General features: G+C 39.7%; 1 protein-coding gene across 3 annotated transcripts in view; it reads left to right on the top strand.

Annotated features, from left to right (window-relative positions):
• Positions 1-2: 2 nt before the first annotated feature.
• The window catches only part of Lama3 (laminin subunit alpha 3), a 257612-nt gene continuing 232083 nt past the window's right edge, over positions 3-25531 (top strand). For 2 of the 3 annotated variants that reach the window (XR_007348859.1, XM_048806427.1), the window contains exons 1-2: positions 7-329; positions 22033-22185. Coding sequence is in view for 2 of the 3 variants with exons in the window: in XM_048806427.1 (XP_048662384.1) it covers positions 33-329; positions 22033-22185 (450 nt within the window). In the remaining variant the exon portion in view is untranslated. Of the gene's footprint in view, positions 330-22032; positions 22186-25531 lie in introns of all 3 variants that reach the window. The other variant, XM_015482480.2, reaches the window with a different exon arrangement.

Genomic DNA, 25531 nt, shown 5'->3' with positions numbered 1-25531 from the left:
GTGGCCCAGGCAGGAAGATCCCGCGCCCCGGGATGGCGGCGGCTGCGCGGGCTCCAGACTGTACATCGCTGCCAGTCCTGCGGTCGCCACGGTCGCTGCTTGTGCTTGTGCTGGTGCTGCGGGTGCTGCCAGCCCGGAGTGCGACAGCTCGGGACCCCGCCGAGGAGCTCAGCCTGCACCCGCCCTACTTCAACCTGGCCGAGGCGGCAAAGATTTGGGCCACTGCTACCTGCGGGGAACGGGGACCCGGCGGAGTGCAGCCCCGGCCAGAGCTCTACTGCAAGTTGGTTGGGGGCCCCAACGCCCCGGGCAGAGGCCACACCATCCAGGTATGGTCCCGCAGAGAGCGGGGGTGGGGTGTGGGGCGCCAACTCCCTCCCCGCGGGGCAAGGCACCAGACCAAGGGATGGGTACTTTCCCCACACGTGTTAGTGACCCCATGCGACAGAGAAGTGTGCCCCAGCCCCGCACGTGCCAGGGACCCCGGAAGGTGGCATGGTGCCGCAGGAGCGAGCCTGTGGGAGCATTGCCCTGGCAGCATGCCGCCCGAGGCGGGGATGGGCGAAGCGCGCGGATGAGTGAAGGCTGTGGTCAGGTTCCAGCTTGTAGAGGAGAAAGTCCGAAGCTGCGCTGTCGGGATGCAGAGACCGTCCATCACCCAGGTGGCACTTGGCCAGACGGTGAGAGCTCCAGGCTTCAAGGGCGCGCCTCTTGCCAGGCTCTTCATCTTCCCGAATTTATTACCAGGCGTTGGTGGAAGTTGCCTTCTGTTGTGTAGTTCAAGAGAGAACTTTCAGGTTAAATCCTTAGTATCACTCTGATGTCACTGAAAAGATTCATTCCCGCTCCACCACCACCCCCCAAGTGCCACCATTCAGTCATTGGGACAAAGGAGATCTTCAGAGATCACACTTCCGCCGGGAACACCTGGTTGAAAAGATAGTGCAGCTGGTGCTTAGTGAGCATCTTGTGGTGTGCCAGGCTCTGACGCAGGAGCCTCCCAACCTGCTGGGAGGCGGCTCAGGAGAGGAGGCTAAGAAAAGTGCTCGCTTCCTGGGCAGGGCAGCAGCACTTGAATCCAGTCCTGGCTCCAAATCCTCTGTGCTAAGCAGAAATCGCCTACCTGTCCTGGGTAGGACTGCTGAGGACGGGGAGTTGCCATAAGAGGGAGTCATTTTGGAACTTGGGCTGGGAAATAGCAGGATTATCATTGCATGTCTAGTGTGTTAGAGATTCTTTTGATGGTGCATGTTTATAAATGACAAGTAGTTGAACATGCAGTGTTCTATATATATTGATTTATTTATAAATTATATGCATGTATTTGCTATTAATATGCTGTGCACATTATAAAATATGTAGTAAGAGAAATTAAAAATGATTGATGAAAATCCCTTTTACCATTTTAATAGAGTGTATATATTATAAAATATGCAAAAGAGAAACTGTAGGTAAAATAACAATAATGAAAATACCTTAGGTTTTTCTCTACCAGTCCTTGAATAATTTTGCCTTCTCTAATTATTTTGGGATGTGGATAACTATAGATATACAAATGAAATTAAGTATATAATTATTTTTGACAAGTTTAGTTTAGCACTTATGATTCAACAATTCAGTTGATTTTATATTAATACTTGATTTTAGTGGTTGCATAACTGAAAAAAATACACTTAAAAATATGTAGATTTAAATGAAGAAATGCATTGAACTACTGTATTCCAGAGCCAGCTACCTATTTTATGGAGTCCTGTGTAAAATGGATACGTGAAGCCCTTGTTTAAAAATTATTTTAAAATTCAAGATGGTGACAGCAGAACATTAAACTAACAAGAGACCCTATAAGTGCAGACCCTTTGTGACTGCATAGATCTCCCGCTGTTCCAGATCCCTAAATCATTGTACTTACAGTTTTCCCTATCCTTCAATTATTCTAAAGTTTTTTTAAAAGTTGAAATTTGGCGAGTAGTTATTTTCTTTCCAGGTTGTATTGGTACTTTCTACTAGCGAAAGTGCTGCGTTTTTATGTTTTAAACAATAAATTCAAAACTCACTGCAAGTTTTTTTTTTGGAAAATATTAAAATATATTAGGGAAGTTTGTTTCCTTGTTTTCAAAAATATGAGTATTTTTAGAGTTATGCAGTTCTATCTTTTCAGTAACATAAAATGAAAACATTTCTAAACATCTGTTTTTCAAAATGCCTTTTCCAAGGCATACATTTCCTTAAGTAGTGTCTACTTTTGTGCATTTTGTTAAAACAACACTTTTACTTTGAAGGAACAGAGTGAGGGCCTTCAGTATTCTTTAAATATCTATCAGGCAGTGAACTGATGGCAACCACGTGTTATTCCAGCAAAAGTCAGCAAATTCTGAAGTTTTGTGGAAAAAAAAAACACCCACACATAACTCTGCCTTAAGGTTAAAAGGTCTTTTAAGTATTCTGCCATGAGATAACTGGTAAGCCCACAGTTACTCCCCATTTCAAGATAGGTTTCTAACTTTTCTGCTATTTGGGGGAACAGAATTCATATGTCCACTTAACCATGCACATGTAAGCTGTGATATGTCCTGCCTTTTCCCTCAGATATTCAGGACTGTTGATAACTTATGACCAGCTGACTTGGGAATCAGGTGGTGGCCTCTAAATCATTCTGTATGTTTCATATTAGAAAAAACTAGTTAAAAAGTTTTTTTTTTTTCCATTTCCAAGTAAAATAAGGATGAGAACCAGCTTTAGTATTTACTTCTTACAACTGTGTGCTAGATTGCCTGGAACAGGCAACTTTGGAAAAAATTATGGGCTGGGGTTGTGGCTCAGTGGTAGAGTGCTCACCTAGCATGTGTGAGGCACTGGGTTCGATACTCAGCACCACATAAAAATAAATAAACAAAGGTCTACAATATATATATTGATGCCTTCCTTCTCTTCATCTCTCTCTCTCTCTCTCTCTCTCTCTCTCTCTCTCTCTATATATATATATATATATATATATATATATATATATATATAAATTATATAAATTGTCCTAATTATGGTTAGAGTAGAGGTGAAAAGAAGAAAGGCATCATAGAGATCTTCATCTATCTCCACTTCCCCAGATTTATCCAGGGAGGGCCACCTTAATTCTTCCCACTGATTGTTCATAGGTTAGCATTACTGTTCTGGAGGCTAATGAAAATCACATTTGCTGTTCAAATTGGGTTTCTAGAGTAGGTCATTAAATATGGGCTCAAGCTCCTAGATATACCAGGAGGTAGCTTTCTGAGGTCAACCAGCAGACAATGTCTCTAGGGCAGGATGTAGCCTGAAGAAAGAAAATGCTGTCTGGCATTATACCTTATTCTCCCTCTGCAAATAAGGGTTGAACAAAGGCCCTGCTGAATTATACTTTCTGCTTTCACAAGTTGAGGCCTTGGTAAGGCTGACACAAGAGAAGCATGTTGGGGACAAGATAGGAAAGTTGAGTTCCAGAGGTGGGATTACTAGACACTCACTCTAGCCCAGAGTAGGCAAAAGCTAGTACAGATTTGCCTTTTGGAAAATTGAGAGGAGGAGGGAGACAGGTGGAGAAAAGGGATTATGATTAATGGTTGTGTCTAAGTGATGCTTGACCTCAATCTCCTTATGTGCAGCTCAAGATGGGAAACAGAAGAGTTAGCCAAAATAGTTCTATTTCTATGAACTTTCTAAAAATAAATTTTGGGGGATAGCCAGGTCAAAAGGATTTTGCACAAAATGTAAAAAAAAAAAAAAAAAAAAAAAAAAGAAACTAAATCAAACAGTGCATGTAGTGAAGGGCACCATTGCTGATGAGCAGTTTAGATTTGATAGAAGTGTTTCTAGCATCATCATCATCATCATCATCATCATGCAGTGTGATTTAAATACCCGTTCTAGCTTTGCTATCAAATTGTTGTTCTTTAAAGGGCAAGAACTGTCTTTCTCCTTTTGATATCNTAAAAAAAAAAAAAAAAAAAAAAGAAGAAGGTCATGTTTTAGAACAAAATCTGGTTTTGTGGTAGTGATCTCTTTCTCTCTCTCTCTGGTAAGACATATAACACCAATGCTGATACTTGAATGGTAGCTTGTATCAATAGGTAGGATGTTTTAAAAGTCTACATTTTGTTTGTTGTGTGCAAAACATTCACTGAAGTTTCTCTGGAGGCAAGATTTATTTAAAAGGGTTTTATGTATTTCTTTCTGCTCAGACACTAAGTTTTTTGAGTCAGAGAGCTCTGTGATTTAGGGATTCTGTGTTCTTCATAACTGCACGGCCAGTGTTTATAATGGGCCTGAAACAGTGCAGGTGTTCGGAAATGTTGAATGAAGGGATGATGGAAATGAACGTAAGTCAAAGAAGTTCATGGAAAAAGTAAACGTGAAAAATATACAAATGAATGTTATTCTGTTGAAAAGCAATTACAAATGAAATATGGTACACTTTGGGCTTTAGTTTTTTTTTTTAAATATTTATTTTTTAGTTTTAGGTGGACACAATATCTTTATTTTATTTTTATGTGGTGCTGAGAATCGAACCCAGTGCCTCACGCATGCTAGGCGAGCGTGCTACCACTTGAGCCACATCCCCAGCCCCTGGGCTTTAGTTTTGAATGGTAACTTAACTATGGGATCTAATACGTGAGACATCTGACAGAGGTGATGATAAATTGAAATGGAAGGCCTCGTCAACAATGTCACCTAGAGTTAGGTAGCTCTGCATAAACACTATACTTGTAAGGGATGAAATGCACACATTTACCAAGCACATGATCTTTATTTTGTACATTGACACTTTGACCCATCCTTTATACATTTGGTTATGACACTGTGATTTGCATATGGGGCTGTGTATTTGGCCTGGATGATATTGACAGAGATATGCACACACCTGAGTTATGGCAGTGAGCGAGTGTGCTTGCTGTCAGCCACAGAGCAGTTTCGGTTGTGTTTGTGTAACTTGGACTAATGGCCATAAACAGGAAAGCCCACTTCACTAAGGCTCTGTTTATAGGGCTATTGTGAAAGAAAATCATTTGTTAACTCCAACAAGGGCTTTTTCCTTTCACTGTGTGAAAATGTTGAGCAAGGGCTGGGCAATCTAAGGCTTGTACTATGTCCACAGACATATTTGTAACAATTATTAATCTTAACTACTTAAAGATTTCAAATGAATCACTACAGTCAGAAATTTAAGGGCAAAGAATTCTTTTTAAAAATGATTTTCCTAATATATGTTTCACATTTGTGGAAATTAGCCTAAGTTTAGCATTGAAAGCTTATATACAAAACATATGAAGAAGACAAGCTTTTTTATCCATATTTTTAAATTGATGTGCTGTGGTTGTACATAATGGTAGGATTTGTTGTTACATATTAGTACGTGACACTATAATATAACGGGGCCAATTGCACTCCCCTGCATTTCCCTTCTCTCTTTCCTCCTCCCACTACTTGGTCCCTTTCCTCTATTCTATTGATCTCCCTTTGCTTTTTAAGTGTTTACCCCACCCCCCCTCAAAAAAGTACCTGACTTTCAACATGCTGTCTTTTGGAAAATAGGAGTGGCCCTCATGTGTTCAATTTCAAAGCAGAGTTGTCTAACGCAGGATCTAAGTCCAGTGCCTAGGAGAACAACCAGAAGCTGACAGAGGCAAGGAAGAGCCTTCCCCAAACAGGTTTCAGANTTTTTTTTTTTTTTTTTTTTTTTTGCACCACTATTATGGTGCCTTACCCATAATTTCTTCATGGCTGAATAAAACTCCATTGTGTATGTATACCACATTTTCCTTATCCATTCATCCCTTGATGAACACCCAGGTTGGTGCCATAATTTGGCTGTTGTGAATTGTGCTGCTTCAAATACACATCTATCACTATAGTATATTGACTGTAATTCTTAGGGATAAATACCAGGAAGGGTGTAGTGGGTCATATGGTGGTTCTACTCCTAGTCTTTTGAGGAAGCTTCATACTGATTTCCATAAGGGTTGTACTGATTTATAATCCCACAAATAGTATAAAATTATTCCTTTCCCCCAATATCCTCTCCAGCATTTATTATCAGTTTTATTCTTGATGGCTGCCATTCTGACTGGAGTGAGATAAAATTTCATCGTAGTTTTGATTTGTATTTCCCTAATTGCTAGGGATTTTGAACATTTTTTTCATATATTTGTTGACCCTTTATGTTTCTTGGAGGAAACAAACTCAAGTATTTTTTCTTGGAGAGCCCAGTTTACACATCAGCTAAGAAATAGGATTCCACACAGCAGATTGCCTGCAGTTTAAATTTGTAACTCAGCAAATCACAGATTACTGGAGTATATAGTTCTTTAGAGTTGTTAATGAACAGTTGGAAACTACAAATGTTCAATGCTTGAATTGAAAGAAATTTTTTATATAACTACAATGTACCAATTAAAATAAATACACAAATAACCAAGAGTAGAGGAAAGGGATGGGGGAGAGAGGGCAGGGGGAAGGGGACAGTACTGGGGATTGCAATGGAGCAAACTATGTTATATGCATTTGTGAATATGCTACAATAAACCCTACTATCATGTGTAGCTACAATACACTAAAAATAAAAATAAAAAAATTAGAAAAAAGGCAAATGCATTAAAGCAGTGAGTTTTTTTAAAAAATATTTTACTTTATGCTCTGAATTACTGTTGTCTTTGAGAGTATCTTTGTCTATTCTTCAACCTTTTTGTGTCTTAGTATCTAAAACAAGTCTCTTAATATTTGGATCATTTAAAAAATCTTCTGCCAATTTCTACCTTTAAATTGGTGATTTAAAAAGTCATCACTAATAAAGGATTTCTATCATTTTGCTATTGTTTTCTGTATGTTTTATTTATTATTTTTGTTTACTCAATTTTTCTATTATTATCTTCTTTTGTGTTTTGACTTTTCTATGGTACTGTTTTAATTCTAACTTCATTTCCTTTTTTTAATATTTTAAAGGTATTTCTTAATGATTACTCTGAAGATTAAAATTGGCACCCTAAATTTATAATAATTCAGTTTGAATTGATACCAACTTAACTTCAATAGCATCCAATATTTTGTTCCTATACAGCCCTGTGCCTATTCTTTATGGTGTTATTGCACATTATGCCTTTCTATGTTCTTCTTTGTTGACAGAAATTTATCCTTATCATCTTGTATATTTATCTTTTAAGTTATATAGGGGAAAAAGAGAAAACAGATAATACAATAATACTGGCTTTTATATTTACTTATGCACTTACCTGTACTCCCGCTCTTTATTTCTTGTATGGCTTTGAGATACTGCCTAGTGTCCTTCAGCTAAAAAGGCTCCATTTAGCATTTCTTGTAAGGCAGGTCTACTGCTACTAGCAATGAATTTCCCAAGTTTTTGTTTACTTGGGAATGTCTTGGTTTCTACTTTATATCTGAAGAATAGTTTTTACTGGGAATAGAGGTTTTTTTTGTTGTTGTTGTTTTTGTATCAGGGATTGAGCCCATGCGCATTTAACCACTGAGCCACATTCCTAGACCTTCTAATATTTTATTTAGAGACAGTACCTTGCTAAGTTACTTCAGGGGGTGGGGGTAAATTCTTGATTTATAGTTTTATTTTTTCCTTCAGTGCTTTAAATATGTCGTGTTACTGCTTTCTGATCTCCATGGTCTCTGATGAGAAAAAGGTCATTAATCTAATTGAGGATTCCCATTATGTGATGAATTGCTTCTCTTTTGCCAATTTCAGTATTTACTCCTTTTGACAATTTGATTATAATGTGTCCTGGTATAAATCTCTTTGAGTTTATCCTACTTGGTGTTTGTAGAGTTTCCTTGATAGATTTATATCATCTGTTTGACAGGTTTTCAGATGTTTTTTAAAATATTTTTTTCTTCTCTTTTTCTTTGTCCTCTCCTCTTGAGATTCCCCTAATGTGTATGTTGGTCTGCTTGATGACATTCCACAAATCTCTTAGGCTCTCTTTACATTTTTTCATTCCTTTTGATTGTATAATCTTAGTTTCCCATATATAAAACAGAATTAATATTAATATCTATCTCATACATTTATTTAATGCTTATAAATGTTAATTCTTCTCGGGTAAGATTTCTAAAATTGTAAACTACAAAGATGAGTTGTTACAATAGTCAAATAAAATTTTTGAGTAAAATTCTTTTGAATACATTACAATATATACTGAATACATTTGGCAGGCCAAATAAGTTACAAAGACTTTGATAACCTTCCAGATTATAGCATTGTAAATTACTTTGGTTCATATTAGTGGTTTAGATATTATTTGCTTATGTAGGGATATATTTTTATTGACTAAAGTAACATTTTGGGGGGATGTTTTAATTTTTAATGTTAATTTAGGTGGCAGTAGTATTCTCCCAAGTCATAAATTTGTTTCTAGTTATGATTGAGGCATTTATGAAACCTCAGTTCACTTGTGCTCAACATTCTGCATCCTTTTGTCCAGAGAGGAAACGATTTATTAAATGGTACCTGTGTGGTTAAAATCAATGGAGCTGGCTATAGTTGTGTTGTGTACAGGGCATCCTGACTTAGGAGGAGGGTGGGGGTTGAAATCCAGCCAGGGGGGACGGGGGAGGCCTGCATCTGCACAGAGGCAGAGAGCCTTTTTTTGCTTTGCAAGAAAGAGCCACAGGACACTGATTAGATCCCTCATGCTAACAGAGTGGAAACTGCCCTGGGGAAAGTCAGTTCACTGAATTCCATGTGTCCCGTTTTCTCAATGTCACAAACGTTGTATTCCCTCAGTGGTTTCCTCATCCTACAAGGTCATAAACAACATGTTGAATTAATAGATAAATACTGACTAGAGAGAAATATGGATTTTAAGAGATTATTGATGCACCATAACTGTGAGAGGTAGGGAAGAAATCCATTTATCCATTTCTTTCAAGCTGTGGCTCATACCACACATACTGTAAAGGAAGGTACCAAATGAGGGGCGTGCAGAATGGTGAGTAGGGGAAGCAGCCTGATAATCAGGGTCTTGCTCCCCAGCTTAAGACAAGAACTTCATGTAACACATGCTTGGCATTGTCCTAAGCCACTTTATGCACATTGAATTCTTAATCGTCAAAGCAATTTATGAATTTATGAATGAGCCACTTTAATGTGCTCATTTTATGGATGAAGAAATTGAAGCACAGAAAAGTTAATTGATGTGCTTAAGACCACACAGCTAGTGTGTGGTGAAATTGGGATTCAAACCAGCTTCTCTGACTGCAGAGATTTTGCCTTACCCACTAGACCACCTGCCAGAGCTGAGTGAGCTACTCTACCTTCAAGTTCAAGCTAAACTTTCAGTCACCTTGCTAATTCCAGTCATCACCTTAAAACTGTTCGTTTTCACATCTGTTTCCATCTTAGATCATCAGCTCCCTGAGTGTGGGGCCAACTTCTTCCTGCTCCCATCTGTTTCCCTGTGGCAGCCTGTCTTCATGGAGACTTCATGAAGAAAAGTTCAAAAGGCAACACATACAGGATAGAATTTTTCTCCCAAAGCAACAAACAACCTAATGGAAGTGTTTGACAACCCCACCCCCCCTCAAAAAAGTACCTGACTTTCAACATGCTGTCTTTTGGAAAATAGGAGTGGCCCTCATGTGTTCAATTTCAAAGCAGAGTTGTCTAACGCAGGATCTAAGTCCAGTGCCTAGGAGAACAACCAGAAGCTGACAGAGGCAAGGAAGAGCCTTCCCCAAACAGGTTTCAGAAGGAGAATGGCTCTCCTTGGCATGTTGATTCCAGACTTCTTGTCTCTAGAACTGTGAGACAATAACTTCCTGTTTTTCTAGTTTGTGCTACTTTGTATGGCAGTGCTGTAAAATTAATATAGTAACTCTTTAGCTTCAAATCACTTAGCCAGCAGTATTATTGACTGGTGTGTGAGTGTTATCCATGTATGGGAGAAGAGAGGATTGCAGGACAACAGGTGAGGCTCAGTGGGTGGTCCCAGGGTCTCTGTTTTTTTTTTTTTTTTGAGATTTTGCAATCTGTTAACTCAAAATGTGGTGTATAAACAGGAGGAGAGCTCTTGGCTGAACAAATACTTAGGGATCACCCACATTAGGAGTCAGCACATCAGACTGACACAGAGTAAGGACTCTGTTTAGGTGTGATCCGAGGAGTGTGGTCTGAATACCTTCTGGTTCCACTGGATGTGTGATGTTCTGCAAGGTTAATTTAGGTGATATTAGGCTAGGGTCATCCTTTAAAGGCTCCTGGAGGCCAACAGCACTGGATGTACTACATTCCCTCTGCCCTCATCTAGCATCTTAATGTTAGAAAAATTAACAAAAAAACCGTCACAGTCAGCTCTTCTGTTCATTGCAGCACTATTAACAATAGCCAAGATATGGAAATAATATAAGTATCCATTGACAAATGAAGGTAAAGAAACTGTCACACACACACACACACACACACACACACTTCAATATTATTCTGCCTTAAAAAAAAAGAAGGAAATCCTAACATTTGTCACAACATGACTGAGCCTGGAGGATGTCATGCTAAATAAAATAAGCCAGATGCAGAAAGACAAATATTGCATGATTTCATATTTGTAGAATATATATGTAAAATCTAAAAATGTCAAAACCACAGAAACAGAATAACCTGGGAGTGGTGACATGTGCCTGTGGTCCCAGCTACTTGGGAGACTGAGGTAGGATAATCAAGAGCTTGAGGCCAGCTAGACCTGTGTCAAAAAGAAAAGAGTAGATATCAGTTCAGTGTCAGGGGATGAAGAAGTGGGGCAAATGGGGGTGTCAACCAAGGGTACAAAGTTGTAGTTATATCAGATGAATAAGTTCAGAGATCTAATGTACAACATGAGGATTACAGTAAATAACATTGTATACTGTGTACTAGGAATGTGCAAAGAGAGATTTCAGATGTCTTTGCCACACCTGGGCACATGCAAAGGTAATGCTGTGAAGAGCTGTTAATTTGCTTGACTAGTAATCATTTTACTATGAGGTCAAAATCATGTTTTATACCTCAAATATATACAATAAAAGGAAAAAAAATAGAAAAAGAGGAGAAAGAAAGGAAGTGCCAAGCCAATATTGTATGTGGAAGGGGAAAAGCTGTTCGGCCCTGTGCCTGGCTAACTGCAGGGAGGGTGGCTGGAGTGGGGGATATTGTATATCTGGGAGCAGTGAACCCACATTTTGCATATAGACCAGTTGGATAAGTTCATTATTACTAGTGAGGGCCCTGGGGGCTGCATCAGGGGAAGGGAAGGATAGGATTGTGAATTGAAAGGTCCAATTCCTTACACCCTGGAATAGGCTTTGAAGACACTAAATGTGACTGAGCATTTATGTGTGCATCGAAATGGTGGGGAATATTCTAAAAATAGTTTAGATCACACAAAGTAGTTTGCATCGTGATTTGATGAGAAGGAAGAAATTTCACTAAATTTCTATTCTTACTCCTTCTCCTCTGGGTCCATAAAAAGGGCCAGAAAAGCCTCTTTGGAAGGTATCTCACTGCCAGTAAAGCAACTCCCTCTGTCATCTGACCTTTGCCTGGTGATGATACTCCACGGTAGGGTGAGGAGTATGGAAATGGAACATGGGGGACCCAACACTCCTCTCCTCTTTTCCTTCTTTCCTGCAATGTCACAGTGAGTGAATAGTCTTGGTTGGTACTTTTGATTTAGCTCAAATGCTCTAATTGACCGCGTTAGTAACCTGGAAGCTGGGTGGGGCTGGTAAAAAGTCTTTTGAGGTGATCCGTAGATTCTTACTGATGATAAAGAACTGTGCTATTTGGAGATTTGAGTTATTTTCAGTTACTTGTGTATAATGCTCACTTGCTTCTGTGTTTAGCAAATATTGATTGACATCTACCATGTACCAGACATAAGACTGGGGACAGTGGACTGAGAAAACAATTCAGAAGACAGAAAAAAAAAATCCCTGTCCTCTCTGAGCTAGCATTGCATGGGAGAGGGCAACCAATGAGTAACGAATAAAATGATTTTAAGGTTGTTATTGTGCTTGGGAGAGATTAAATATTGCATGATTTCAATATTTATAGAATATATATGTAGGATTCTGTGATAAAAGTTAATAGGAGGTGTTGCTGGTGCAGAAGCCTGAAGGTGAGAGGGTGTGAAGAAGTTGAGAAAGTGAGTTCTAGGCCGAGGAACCAACAGGACTGAGGACCCTAGGGTGGGAAGGTACTTGGTGTGTTCTAGGAACTCAAAAAACCATGCAGTCCTGGTTGTTAAGTATGTTGAATGTTGTCCCTTAGTGAGACTTTAGTGGTCTTTCCAGGTTTTGTAAAGATTGCACTTTATTTTTGTGTGTATTTGTATTCTTTTTATTATTATTATTTTTATTTATGTATGATAGCAGAATGCATTACAATTCTTATTACACAAATACAGCACAACTTTTCATATCTCTGGTTGTATACAAAGTATATTCACACCAATTTGTGTCTTTATACGTGTACTTTGGATAATAATGTCCATCATATTCCACCATCATTTCTAACCCCATACCCCTCTCTTTCCCTCCCACCCCTCTGCTCTATCTAGAGTTCGTCTATTCCTCCCATGCGCCCCCCTCCATACCCCACTATGAATCAGCCTCCTTTTTTCAGAGAAAACATTCAGCATTTGTGTTTTTGGGATTGGCTAACTTTACTTTGCATTATCTTTTCTAATTCCATCCATTTACCTGCAAATGCCATGATTTTATTCTCTCTTATTGCTGAGTAATATTCCATTGAATTGAGGTGACGGGTAAAACTGAAAAAGGATGAATGGAAGAGTTGAGGGAAGTGGGGCAATGGGAAAAGAAAGGAGGCAAGAGTGTAAGGATTTCATAGGGAGATTAAAATCATAACTCAGGGAACTCGGGAAAATCTGATTTGAGGAATGAATTGGGTTGGGGACAGACTCTCTTTGTGGACAATATCTGGCTTTTAGTAAGTCAGTAGTTGATGGCAGAATGAATAAGATATCAGGGTAGACCCACTTTTATTAATCAGCTAGGCTTTGGGATAAACTTTTAAAAGAGAAAGTACTAGGGTTTGGGGCATTAAGTGGGCAAGCCTAGAAACCTCTTTTTTTTGGGAGATTTTTAAAAATCAGAGCATTATAGTTATATATAGCAGCTGGGTTCAGTGTGACAAAATCTTACATGCATGGAATCTGATTTCAATCCTGCTCCCTCTCCTGCCCCCCCTCCCTTGCTTTCTTTCCATCCATTCTCTTTCCCTATTCTATTAATCTTCCTTTTGCTCATTTATTTATTTTTGATTGGTGTTTTCTAAATATACATAAAGGTGAAATTCCCTGTGGTATTTTCATATATGCATATAACGTGATTTTGTTAAATTCATCCTGTGTTTCCTCCCCTTTCCTGTCCTTTCTCCCTCCCTCTAGAGCTCCTTCTTCTCCACAGATCTTCCCTGTATATTTATGATATCCAACTTCCCCACACTGCCTTCTTTCCCTTATTTGACTCTAGCTTCCACATATTAGAGAAAACATTTGACCCTCGATTTTCTGAGTTTGACTTATTTTACTTAGCATGATGTTCTCCAAGTCATACATTTTTTTTGCAAAATAAAATTATTTATTTTTTCTTTATGGTGGAGTAAAACTTCATTGTGTATATGTACCATTTTTCTCAATCCATCCAACTATTTATTGATGGGCATCTGAGCTGATTCCATAATTTGGCTACTGTGAATTGTGCTACTATAAACAATGAAGTGGTTGACTTTATTCTTTTGGAAAATATCAAAAAGTGAGGTAGATGGATCATCTGGTGAGTCTATTCCTGGTTTTTGGAGGGATCTCCATTCTGCTTTCCAGAGTGGTTATACTAATTTGGAGTCCCACCAGCAGTGTATGAGTGTGTCTTAGGAACCTCTTTTTGAATGGAAGGGAACCTTAATGAAGAAACAGTGTGACCAGGAGAGTGACAGTCATTTTTTTCTTTCCTCTCTGATTTGGCCTTGTTAAGCAAAGGGGGTCAGTACCTGAGAGGTCTTGAAAGCTAGTGAGACTCTCCAGGGAACAGCCAGAGTTGACCATGGGAGAGCAGTGTTGAGCATGAGTGGTACCTCCTGGCCAGATCTGGCCTGTGATCAGAAGTGAGATGCTGAGGCTGGAGTCTGAGGAGACCCCAAGGAATAAACAAGCAGATTTTCAATAGGGTAGAGAAAGTGAGCCTATATTAGATTAGACGGTGCTTTCTAATTGCTGAGTTAAGTGACATAGGTATCAGCCTGCAGTAGCCTGTCCACCACAAGGCTAGAAATTATCACCAAATCACTAACTTGTAACTAAATAGTTCATGCTACTTTTATTTATTAATTAAAGCAAGAAATATTAAGTTTTTTCAGATCCTATTTTGTGATTATCTCAGTGAACAGGCTGGTGAGGTCCTTGATCTTAGGGCAGTTATAATCCAATAAAGATGGGTTATGGTTTCGATATGAGATGTACCCCAAAAGTTCAGGTATGAGACAATGCAAGAAAGTTTAAGGGTGAAATGATTGGGTTATGAGAACTTAACCTAATTAGTACATTAATCCACTTGAATGGATTAAGTGGGTGGCACATAGGGTGTGGCTAGATGAAGCTTGTCACTGGATATGTGCCTTTGGGGTATATATTCTGTCCCTGGTAAGCATAGTTCTCTCTGCTTCCTGCTGACCATGTTCTGAGATGCTTTTTTTCTCTTCTTCCATGATGTTCTGCTCACCTGGGGCTCAGAGCAACGGAGATGACTATCTGTAGACCGAGACCTCTGAAACAGTGAGCACCAAATAAACTTTTCCTCCTGTAACATTGTTCTTGTCAGGTCTTTTAGTCACAGCAACAACAACAACAAAAGCTGTCTAAAATAAGACGATAATTGTAAAAACATAGATTCTTCAGCTAATAGAGGGCAGCACTTCATCTGAAAGTTTTAGGGAAGATCTCTCTGAAAAGAGAGGGATGTCTGGGTGCAGTGTTTTCCTGGGATAGGGAACAGAAGGTGCAAAGGCTCGGGGGCAGGCAGGAGTGACCTTGGAGAGATAGAGAAACAGCAAGAGAGTCAGTGTGGGGGGAGTGGAGCGTGAGGTGCAGGGATAGAAAGTGGGATATAGTTTCAAGCACCTTTGTTTCAATCCTGATGAAGCGATCTGGTAGAAGGGAAGGACTGAGATGCAGCGGGGAGAGAGGGGAGTGGGGAGGGAGGCAGGGAGTGGGAGGGGAGAGGAGAGGAGAGGAGAAAAAAGGCTTATGATTGCAGATGCCTAGTCCTTTAGCAGGTAGGAGGGATGGGATTGAGTGTGTGTGTGTGTGTGTGTGTGTAAGTATGGGGACTTAATAGTGCAGATGACTTCTCCATTGCAATAGCAGGGAGGGCAGGTATATGGTATAGATGCAGAAAAGATTGTGGATTAGGAATAACAGACAGTTAAGCAAATTCATAAGGTGAGAGGAGGGACAATGAGCTTCGATAATGTATGAAATAATTTCTAGAAGAGTGAGGATAAATATAGTGGAATAGTGTATCAATCTAGAGAAAACGGGCTGGGGTTGTGGCTCAGCAGTAGAGCACATACCTAGCACGTGCAAGGCTCTGAGCTCGATCCTCAGCACCACATAAGAAATAAATTTTGAAAAAGATCTAAAAAATATAGAGAAAACACAGCTCTCCACTATCTATGGATGGAGAACCTTAAATGCATCTTCCTTTAGTAAATTCATGTCCAACTCACATGTAGCTAGTGCCCAGTGTTCTCTGGTCACCTCCAATCTTCAGGGTGCCTGCAGATTCAGATACTGCACTTGTACCACTAGACAGCTGTCTTAGTCAGCTTTTTCATCCCAGTGACCCAAAGACCTGACAAGAACAACATGGGGAGGGGGAGTTTATTTGAGGCTCACAATTTCCGAGGTTCAAGTCCACAGGTGGCCAACTCCATAGCTCTGGGCCCAAGATGAAGCAGATCATCATGGCAGCAGCCTAACAGCCTAACACACGACAACCAGGGAGGAGAGAGAGAGAGAGAGAGAGAGAGAGAGAGTGCTCTGCTCATCAGGCACAATATATGCCCAAAGGCTACCCCTAATGATCTACTTTCTCCAGCCACACCCTACTTGCCTACAGTTAATCCATATCAGTGGATTAATCCACTCATCATGTTACTCCTTATAATCAAAGCATTTCACCTCTGAAAATTCTTGCATTGTCTCACACATGAGCTTTTGGGGGATACCTCATGTCTAAACGATAACAACAGCTATCCCCCTTCTTCCCCTTCTCTCTTCTGCCTATCCCCAGCACTTCCTCTTGAAGTCATCCCTCTCTGCATTCCTCTCTTGGTTCCACCATTTGGACAAATTGCTCCACCTCTTTGGGCCTGTCTCCTTAACTCTAAGAGTCTCATGATTGTCCCTACATGGTGGACTTGTCATGGTGATGAAGAGTGAGTACCTGTGAAGTTCAAGGTGCCGTGTGTGATGTGTGGGTGTTTCCCTTTGGTCATCACTGTCACCCAGGAAGCCACTCTGTGACTGCTGCCCTGTTCTTCTCTAGGTGCACCCTGTGGATGCCAGTCATCATCGCCCCTGTGGTTCTCAGACTGTAGTGCACAGAGGAATCACTTGGGGTGGTTTTAAAAATTCTGATTCCTAGGTTCCCACCAGAGATGCTGATTCGGTAAGGTCAGGGCAGGGCCCAGGAGTCGGCCTTTTCAACAACACTGAATTGGTTTTAGTGGCAGTGTTGTCTTGTCCCTGGTGTGGAGCTTCATGGATGGCATCTCATTTAATCCTCACACGGACAGCACAAGATCAGCAGGATTAGCCCATTTTAATAAAGAGAAACCAGAGCCTCAGAGGAGACTAAATACTTCCACTAACAAGCCACAGCTGTAATTGGTAAAGCCAGGATTTGAACCTCTGTCTATTCTCCTCCAACATATCTTTGAAACAGGTTAGAAAGACCTCCCACCTCTGCTTAGAATTTTCCCTGGATGAACATAAGTTTTGAACTACATGCATCATGATTTTTCAGACATTTCCTTATCCTCTTTTAAAAATATTTTTCATACCTGGAACCAACTCTAAATTCTTTGATTTCTCTCTCTCAAATCCCTAACTCCAGGAACTTGGCCCAGGTAGATATGCATGCTCCACCCCCTGGTGTCATAAAGCCTGAGTGGAAGGTACAGCGCTGGATGCTTTCTGTGTTCTGTGCAGTTGGCACTCACCTCACTGTACTCAGACATTCTGGAAATTTACAAGATGTTTGTCTTAATCACTGTAACCAAGCCTGTGTGCTTTGGTACTTCTCAGAAGGGAGGATGCTCTGAATAGGATCTTTGCAAAGGAGCAATCTCCGTTTGACATTGGCGCACCACAGAATGTTCTCCCGTTCAGGGCTCCAGCTGGCTTAGGTTTGGGCATGTGAGACTCTGTAGCTTCCAGAACATTAGTGAGTGATGGCTAGCAGTGAGGTCCATGGCAGCATGACTGTGGTGGTTCATAATGGGACTGTGGGTGGATGAGTGTGGTTCATTACTCATCTTGCCAGGATTTCTGTGGCTGCTATGGGGCATCTAAACGATTGTTATCAAGGCTCTATTTTTGATTTTGATGGTAAGTTCTTTCCTCAACCGGGTCTCTTTTTACACATCTGGGAGTGGGTCAGGTATTTGGAATATCACATGATGGTTATTTCAGGGCTGCCTCACACTCCATCCAAATCTAAGGCAGCTGTCCTTGATGGAGCTTACAGACTAATGTGTCCAGGATGGAGTGTCTTGAGCCATAAGTAATGTCCCCAGATTCAAAGGCTGGTCCTGGTTCTAGCATGTCCTAGCTGTGTGGCTTGAGACACTTCACCTGTTTGAGACTTGGTTTGTTCATCGTTAAGTTTTGTGTGCTTTGATATAAACCAGACAAGGTTGTGAAAATTAAGTTAAACATGGTGCACCTCTCCTGCATGCCATACCCTCATGTTTATGTAAATCAAAACACCTTTTTTGGAATGTGGGGGGCTCAAATCATCTCTCAGCCAATCCAACTATTAGTGTTTGTTTTTACTCCAGTATCCAATACAATGCACTCCAGATTGTGGGTAATTTGGATAAGTTGGATAAATGAATCAATGTTAAAGCAATAAAACAGAAGTTATGTTAAGGGACTGTTATAATCATTGCCTACTTTCTTAGACCAATACAGTGTTTGCACTGTGGATTCAGTTGCAAAGTATTGCATGAGAGAGAGGGCTTTTAGTTAAGGAGAATCATTTAAAATGTTATGAACTAGAAGAGACTATATTTTTCCATCCTTCTAAAAAAGTGGAGGTCACTCCCTGAGGGACAAACATGACTTACCCCTGGGACTACCACTTTTGGAGCTCAACTCTGTTTAGTTGTTTATTTGAACAGTCTTATCCCCTTTCTACCCTCTCCCATTACATTTTCTTTTTTATTTATTTTTATTTATTACATAGATGACAATAGTGGAGTGAATTACATTCATAATTATCCATTTACAGCACAATTTTTTGTAACTCTGTATCGCATTACATTTTCTACTTCCTATATAACTGGACTAACAATATCCTCAGCATGATTCAGTGTCCTTGTCCTGTTTATCTTTTGGTGTTGAATAGTTTCTGGTACAGATTAGATGATCAGAGCAGATTTGTTGCATGGTAGGATGAATAATTGTTCTCTCTCTGTTCCCTTCTCCTCTTCAACCTCTGTCAGTTTTGTCCTGCTTTTATTTATTTTTGGCTATTTAAAAAACCATTGGGTCTCAGATGCAGAATTGGATTAAGAATGTCAGAGCTCTCAGGTTATGACATGCTCCTAATGTTGGTTTTTGCATGGCCTGCTCATATATATGGTGTGTCTTTTAAATAGTACAATAAGCATCCATGAACCACTACCAAAACCAAAACCAAAACCAGAGCCTTGATGTTAACCTATGCCTAAGAATATAAAATTCCCTCCATTCTCTCTGCTTCTTACAATCACGAATCTTTAATCATTCCTTTGCTTTCTTTTTTATATAGTTTTAAAAATCATATCTGTAAGTATTTCTTTAAATGTAAGTGCTTTTCATTTTGGTTGCTTTTAGCTTTATAAAAAGTATACCATGCTCTTTTTCACTTAAGTTATTGCTGATGCTGATGAATATGTGCAAGAATTTGTTTGGGGTTGAATTTCTGCATTTAGGAAATTGTGAATTTTTGATGTTAGGAGTAATACCAAAACATTTCTCAAAGTTTTATACCAATTACTTTCCTACTATGAATTTTCTAATATGCATAATCACCAAACTTTAAATCTAGGCCTAATGAATGGGTATAAAATAGTATTGCACTGCGGTCTGCCTGGAGCCCTAATGATGCTCATGGTAAACATATCTCCAAATATTTATTGCCTCTTCTGTGAAATGTCTATTCTTCTTTTGGATCATTTTCTGATTGAACTGTTTATGGTTCTCTATTTTAAAGAGTTTGGTGTATACTTCTGATGAGAATTCTTTGTTGATTTCATGTTCCCTGTTCAAATTTTGGTTCTTCGAAGTATTAAAAACCACCCCAAAACTTAGAGGCTAAAACAATAAAGGTTTTCCTCTCCACAAGTCTGTGGATTGACTGGGCTCAGCTGGATGGTTCTTCTGCTGCATGTAGTATCAGGTGGGGTAACTCATTCGTTATGTTCAGCCAGTGGCTGGGGTGGACTGAAAGGTCCAAGATGTGTCAGGTGTCTCTGTGCTCTTCCATTTGTCCTCTCTAGTGGGGTACAACTGGTTTTTGTTACTGCTTAGTGACTCAGGGGTAGTTGGTTGTCTCACCCAGAGGCTAGCTCCTGAGACGAAAGAAGCAGAACCTACCAGTCCTCATAAGGCCTATGCATGGATGTCCCAGAATAACACTTCTGCTAAAAGAAAGTAAATAACAAAGTCAATCTGGACTCAAGAGGAGAGAGTACCCTCCAGGGAAAATAGCCTTTTATCTTTTTGTAGTTGAAGTAGCCACCATATACAGAGAGAAAAGGAATTGCTAAGACATTGATTGGAACCACCATGGGGGATTATTGACCACGTGTATAGTCTGAATCTCTTCTACTTCTAACTTTTCACTTCTCTAAAGTACCTTCAATGAACCAAAATTCTTATTTTTAATATAGTCAATTTTATCTATGTATTCTTTTGTGTCTGAAGAAAACATCCATTGCTCTAAGTTCTCAAGGATATTCATGATTTCCACTAAGAGAATTTAATGTTTTATTTTTGACATTTGAGTTTTTAGTGCATCTGAAGTTGCTTTATGTTTGTGACTTGGGTAGAAATCCAATTTATTAGATCTAGAAGGAATATCTGTGGGATAGAGAATATCCTTCCTTCTCCCAACAATTCTTGTTTTTGCTCATTTTTTAATATGCTAAGATTTCTTAAGTGCAATGGACTGTTTTCTGGTGCTCTGTTCTATTCCAAAGTTCTATTTTCTTATCTTTCCTTCCTTAATTACAATAGCTTCATAATAAGCCCTGATACCTTGAAGGGAAAATGTCTTACTCTCTCTCTGGACTCTCTTTTCAGCAATATCTGAACTTTTCTGGGTTCTTCACAGTTATATATACATTTTATAATTATCTTACTGTGTTTCAAGAAAATTCTTATTGAGGGTTTCATCAGAATAATATTGACTCTATAGATCAACTTGGGAAACATTTTTATTATGTTCCTTTTGAAGAAAATCTTTCCATTTATGTAGATTTTGAAAATTCTCTTAATTGAATTTATTTTATGTTTGATAAATTTCTTCTGAGGTAATTGATATTCTCTGAGACAATAGGAAATGGTGTTTTTTCCTTTAATTTTCTGGTTCTTTGTTGCTATTATGCAGCACATTCTAGAGCAGGCTGTGAGTTTAAGTTTGTTTCTCTGTCTTTATCTACGTGGGAGCAGAGTAGTTCAGTATGTGGAATCCTACCTTGGCTAAGCATGGTCCTTTGACCCAGTTAAAGTATATTCAACCTAGAAGAGAGGCCTTAGTTCAGCTTTTTTTTCCTTATTGGTGCATTGTAATTAATACATAACAGTATGATTTGTTGTTAGGTTCAGTTTTTTAGATGGTAATTGGTAATAAAATTCCTGCAAAAACAAACAACAACAAAAGAAAAAAAGCCAGAATCAATATAATCTGTCTACAAAAAACAAAAAAGAAAGAAAGAAAGAAAGAAAGAAAGAGTAATTTTGTTAGGAGTTAGAGTTTATAATACCAAACAGACATTGCTCAAAGAAAAATAGGTTCCAATTTACCCACTGAATGAATTGCTGACTTCTCAACTCTGTTCTTCACAGCCATCTGCCTCTCCCCATTGAACTGTCAAGCCTTGGACCAGCTGACCTCTGTGCCTTTGCTCAGGCTGTTTCCTCCACATGGAACACTTTCACTCTTTGATGCTCACTGTCACTTTCCAAAACCCTTCCTATCTTCCCAGACAGCTTAAGCACTATCTCTTCCACCCTGGGATATCTGTAGCCCTTGACCCCAACACTCTGTACTCTGCAGAGACACTTGCCATCCCCACTTCTGTAATGGTTATTTATATACTTAATACCTCCACTGGGACCATGCACAGTGATCCGCTTTGTAACTCAGTGCCTCATACAGAATTGCAAAGAGTAGGATTTAAAGAGTGAAATGAATTTGTTGAAGTGGAAACATCTTTGCATTCCAGATACAGCAGGTTCTTCTTAAATTACTGTGGGGGGCAAGAAAAACATAACTGTAAAGGTTGCAAGATAAATATAATTTATATCCTAGATGATGGCCAGGTGACATGATTTAAGATTAAATAAAAGAGGAAGATTTCACCAAGAACATATTATGATAAATTCCAACAGCTGACATCAATAAGCTGTATGGAATAATCTTTGTTTAGTTAACTTTTGCTAAATTGGTAAGAAAAAAATTGCTTGAAAGTTTAAAAAGGAGTGTTTTGTTTTTCAGGGTCAGTTTTGTGACTATTGTAATTCTGAAGATTCTAGAAGAGCACATCCGGCCACCAATGCAATTGATGGATCCGAACGTTGGTGGCAAAGCCCTCCTCTGTCCTCAGGCACACAGTACAACAAAGTCAACCTCACCCTGGATCTGGGTCAGGTGAGTTTCGCTTTCGATTGGAACAGAAATATTAGTTTGATCACTGTTTCTGTGGTGATTTCTGACATAACAATAATTATCATAAGAAATGAACTTCAGTTTTAATTCACTAATCATTATTAAACCTTTGACTTTAATATTTGCTTATAAATAAAGTTGTACAATATTTTTTGTGACTGGCTTATTCCACTTTTCCTAATCTTTCAAGTTTCATCCATGTAGAAGCCTTTGTCAGAATTTCCCCCATTTCTAAGGCCAAATAGCATTCTATTCTATGTATAGATCACATTTTGTTTATCCATTCATCCATTGATGGACACTTGGATTGCTTCCAATTTTTGACTATTGTGAGTAATGCTGCTATGAACATGGGTGTGGCAGAGATATTTTTATAACGTTTTCTTTCCTGGAAATCCTGGCGACGTGAACACTGACTACCATAGTTTAGGACTTTGGCCAGCTGGCCCATAAGGGAACCAGGCTTCAGGCCTGTCTTCCTCTAATAAGCTAAGAAGGTCTTCAGGATGGCTGCCCCTGGTGCATTCAACCAGGATAATCAATCCCTTCTGCTTTGATTGTGGATTCTACTCTTGTGATTAGAGGCATTTTGTGGCCAAGATGAAGAGATTTTGTGGATTCATTTAAAACCCAAGTCAGTTGATCAAAAAGGGGATTTTCTTGGGTGGATCTTTCTGATTAGGGGAATTCTAAGAAGGGACTGGGCCCTTCCTGCAGGAAGAGATTTGACCCATGGTGTAAAGGTCTTCTGCTAGTCTTGAAGGGCCAAGATGTCATGTTGTGAACTTACCATGGAGACACTATGTGGTAAGGACCTTATGGTGGCCCCTAGCCAACCACCAGTAAGGAAATAGGGACCTCAGTCCTCTAACCACAAGGAACTGAATTCTTCCAATATCATGTGGAAACTTAGAAGCAAGTCATTCCAGGCACCTTATTGCAGCCTTGACCTTGAGTAAAACCTTGAGTGAAGAATCCAGTCATGCATGAATCTTAACCTGACAAACAGTGAGATAATACATATGTGTTGTTTAGCCATTAAGTTTGTGGTAATTCCATTGTGTATCAGTGGAAAACTTCTTGCACCTTCTTATTTCCTCTTTCAGACCTGGGAGCACCTCCCATTTGTTTCATCCTATCCTTTCAACAATTATTTAAGTTCTTTTATGTCCCAGGCAATGTTATAGGCATTTGATTTTATCAGGAAACAAGAGATGGAAATTCCTTCCCTCATGGCACTTATATTCCAGTAGGGGGGCAGTCAATAAAAATATACAAAATATTTTTAAACATCTTTGAGGCAATGGTACATTTTTTTTTTTTTTTTGGTACTGGCAATTGAAGTCGGGGGCACTCAACCACTGAGCCACATCTCCAGCCCTTTTTTGTATTTTATTTAGAGACAGGGTCTCCCTGAGTTGTTTAGGGACTCGCCATTGCTGAGGCTGGCTTGAACTAGTGATCCTCCTGCCTCAGCCTCCTGAGCTGCTACAATTACAGGCATGTACCACCATGCCCAGCTGGTAATTTTTATTTAATAAAATAAAGTGAACTTCAACGAACACTTATTTTTAAAAAGAACAGACTAAACTTTTGTGCCTCCAGAAAATACTATATATATAATACAATGGAAAATTCTCTAAAAAAGTTTAGGAACAGGAAAAGCAATGCCAATTAAGTCAGACTGAAGGACATCTTTTCCTTCTTTATGTTGAAGCAACATGTATTTCAACAAACATGTTTTGTCTTGTAAGATTCATATTTTATGCCCCAATTGGTAAGGTCTGTTTTCTGCCTTGTGCTGGAATTTACCATGAGAATGTTATTGTGAGGCTAGATTTCATGATTTCAGAAGAACATTAAGACCTAGACCTAGGAAGTGTGCATTTTGATGCATGGTTGGGAAGTAAAATATAGATCATTAACTTCTGATGACTAAGTCACTTTTCTTCACCTATTGAGAATTAAATTGGACTTTGACATGTGTAGTCCATTTGTCAGCTTATGTTGTTGCTAAAGGTCAGTTTTATTTGTTTTCTTTTGAACTTGGTAGTTTTCATTGTTAGTTTTCTAAAACATCATCTTCAGAACTCAATCCTAAAGGGCAGTTTTGCCTTCACAAGGTGGCATGTGTGGAATAGTTCTGTGACTCAGTAAAGCCATTGTGTTTTCTGGGGTTGTTCACTTTCATATGGTGGCACATTGTTCATTAGTTTCAGGATGTACAATAAGAACACAATGTCTTGCTGGGCACGGTGATGCACACCTGTTATCCCAGTGGCTCAGGAGGCTGAGTCAGGAGGATTGTGAGTTCAAAGCCAGCCTCAGCAACTTAGCAAGACTCTGTCTCTAGATAAAATATAGAAAAGGGCTGAGGATGTGACTCAGTGGTGAAGCGACCTTGGGATCAATCCCTGGTACAAAAAGGAAGAGAGAGAGAGAGAGAGAGAGAGAGAGAGAGAGAGAGAGAGAGAGAGAAAGAAAACAAAGTCTAAAAGGAAGCTTTCATATTATTTGGCCAAATAGAATGAGCTCATTGTTTACATGTAGAGTGAAATGTAGATGTCTAGTTGTTAAAAGCAGAGTATGGAATACAGGGACATTTGTTTCTTCCTGGACTCCTGGTAGCACATGCCCCAGTGAGATAGAAGGTGGAGTGACAGAATTAGATATACTTCCTGGACTTCCTTCAGAATCCAAGTGATACCCTGTGGATCCCCTATATGCACTTTCCTGCTCCCTCTCCCAGGTGAGGTCTGAGGTCTACCTCCTGGTAGAGGTAGGTGTGGGGGCTCCTCATGGTACCCTGAAGTCAAGAGGGCTGGGAGGTTGAGAAGAGCTGTCCCTCAGGTAGGAATGAAGAGGGGAACTAGCACAGGAGCAAGACAGGAGCCATGGCAGAGCAGGCCCGGCTTGTTGTCCAGTGAACGAGAAGATCACCTGGAGAATTCCAAGGCTTTCATGCAACTTGTAATGTCTTTAAGAATATGACTTGTAAGCTGTTAGTAGTAAAAACATACAAAGACAAAACCAACACCCTGTCCAAAAACCTCGAAAGAACTGGTGTTTGCTTCAGAGGTTGGTGGTATGAAGAGAGAGGACCTGTCCTGCATGGCTGCTGGGGAAGGAGGCCTGTCTGCCCGGGGCAGGTGGTGACTGCAGGAAGTAGCAGCTGAGACAGTCTTTTAGGCCTTGTAGAGCAGAGGCCTCGATGCCCACAGCCCCCTGATCTTCCTCTGAGTGGCAGTGATGGATTGTTCCTCTCCCATCTCACCCCAGGTACTCACCCATCTTGAAGGCCTGCCTGATTCCCTACTTCCTGCCTCAA

The sequence above is a fragment of the Marmota marmota genome, unplaced genomic scaffold (assembly GCF_001458135.2).
Source record: "Marmota marmota marmota unplaced genomic scaffold, marMar, whole genome shotgun sequence".
NCBI classification, from domain to species: Eukaryota; Metazoa; Chordata; class Mammalia; order Rodentia; family Sciuridae; genus Marmota; species Marmota marmota.
This window is presented reverse-complemented; position numbering and strand designations above follow the sequence as displayed.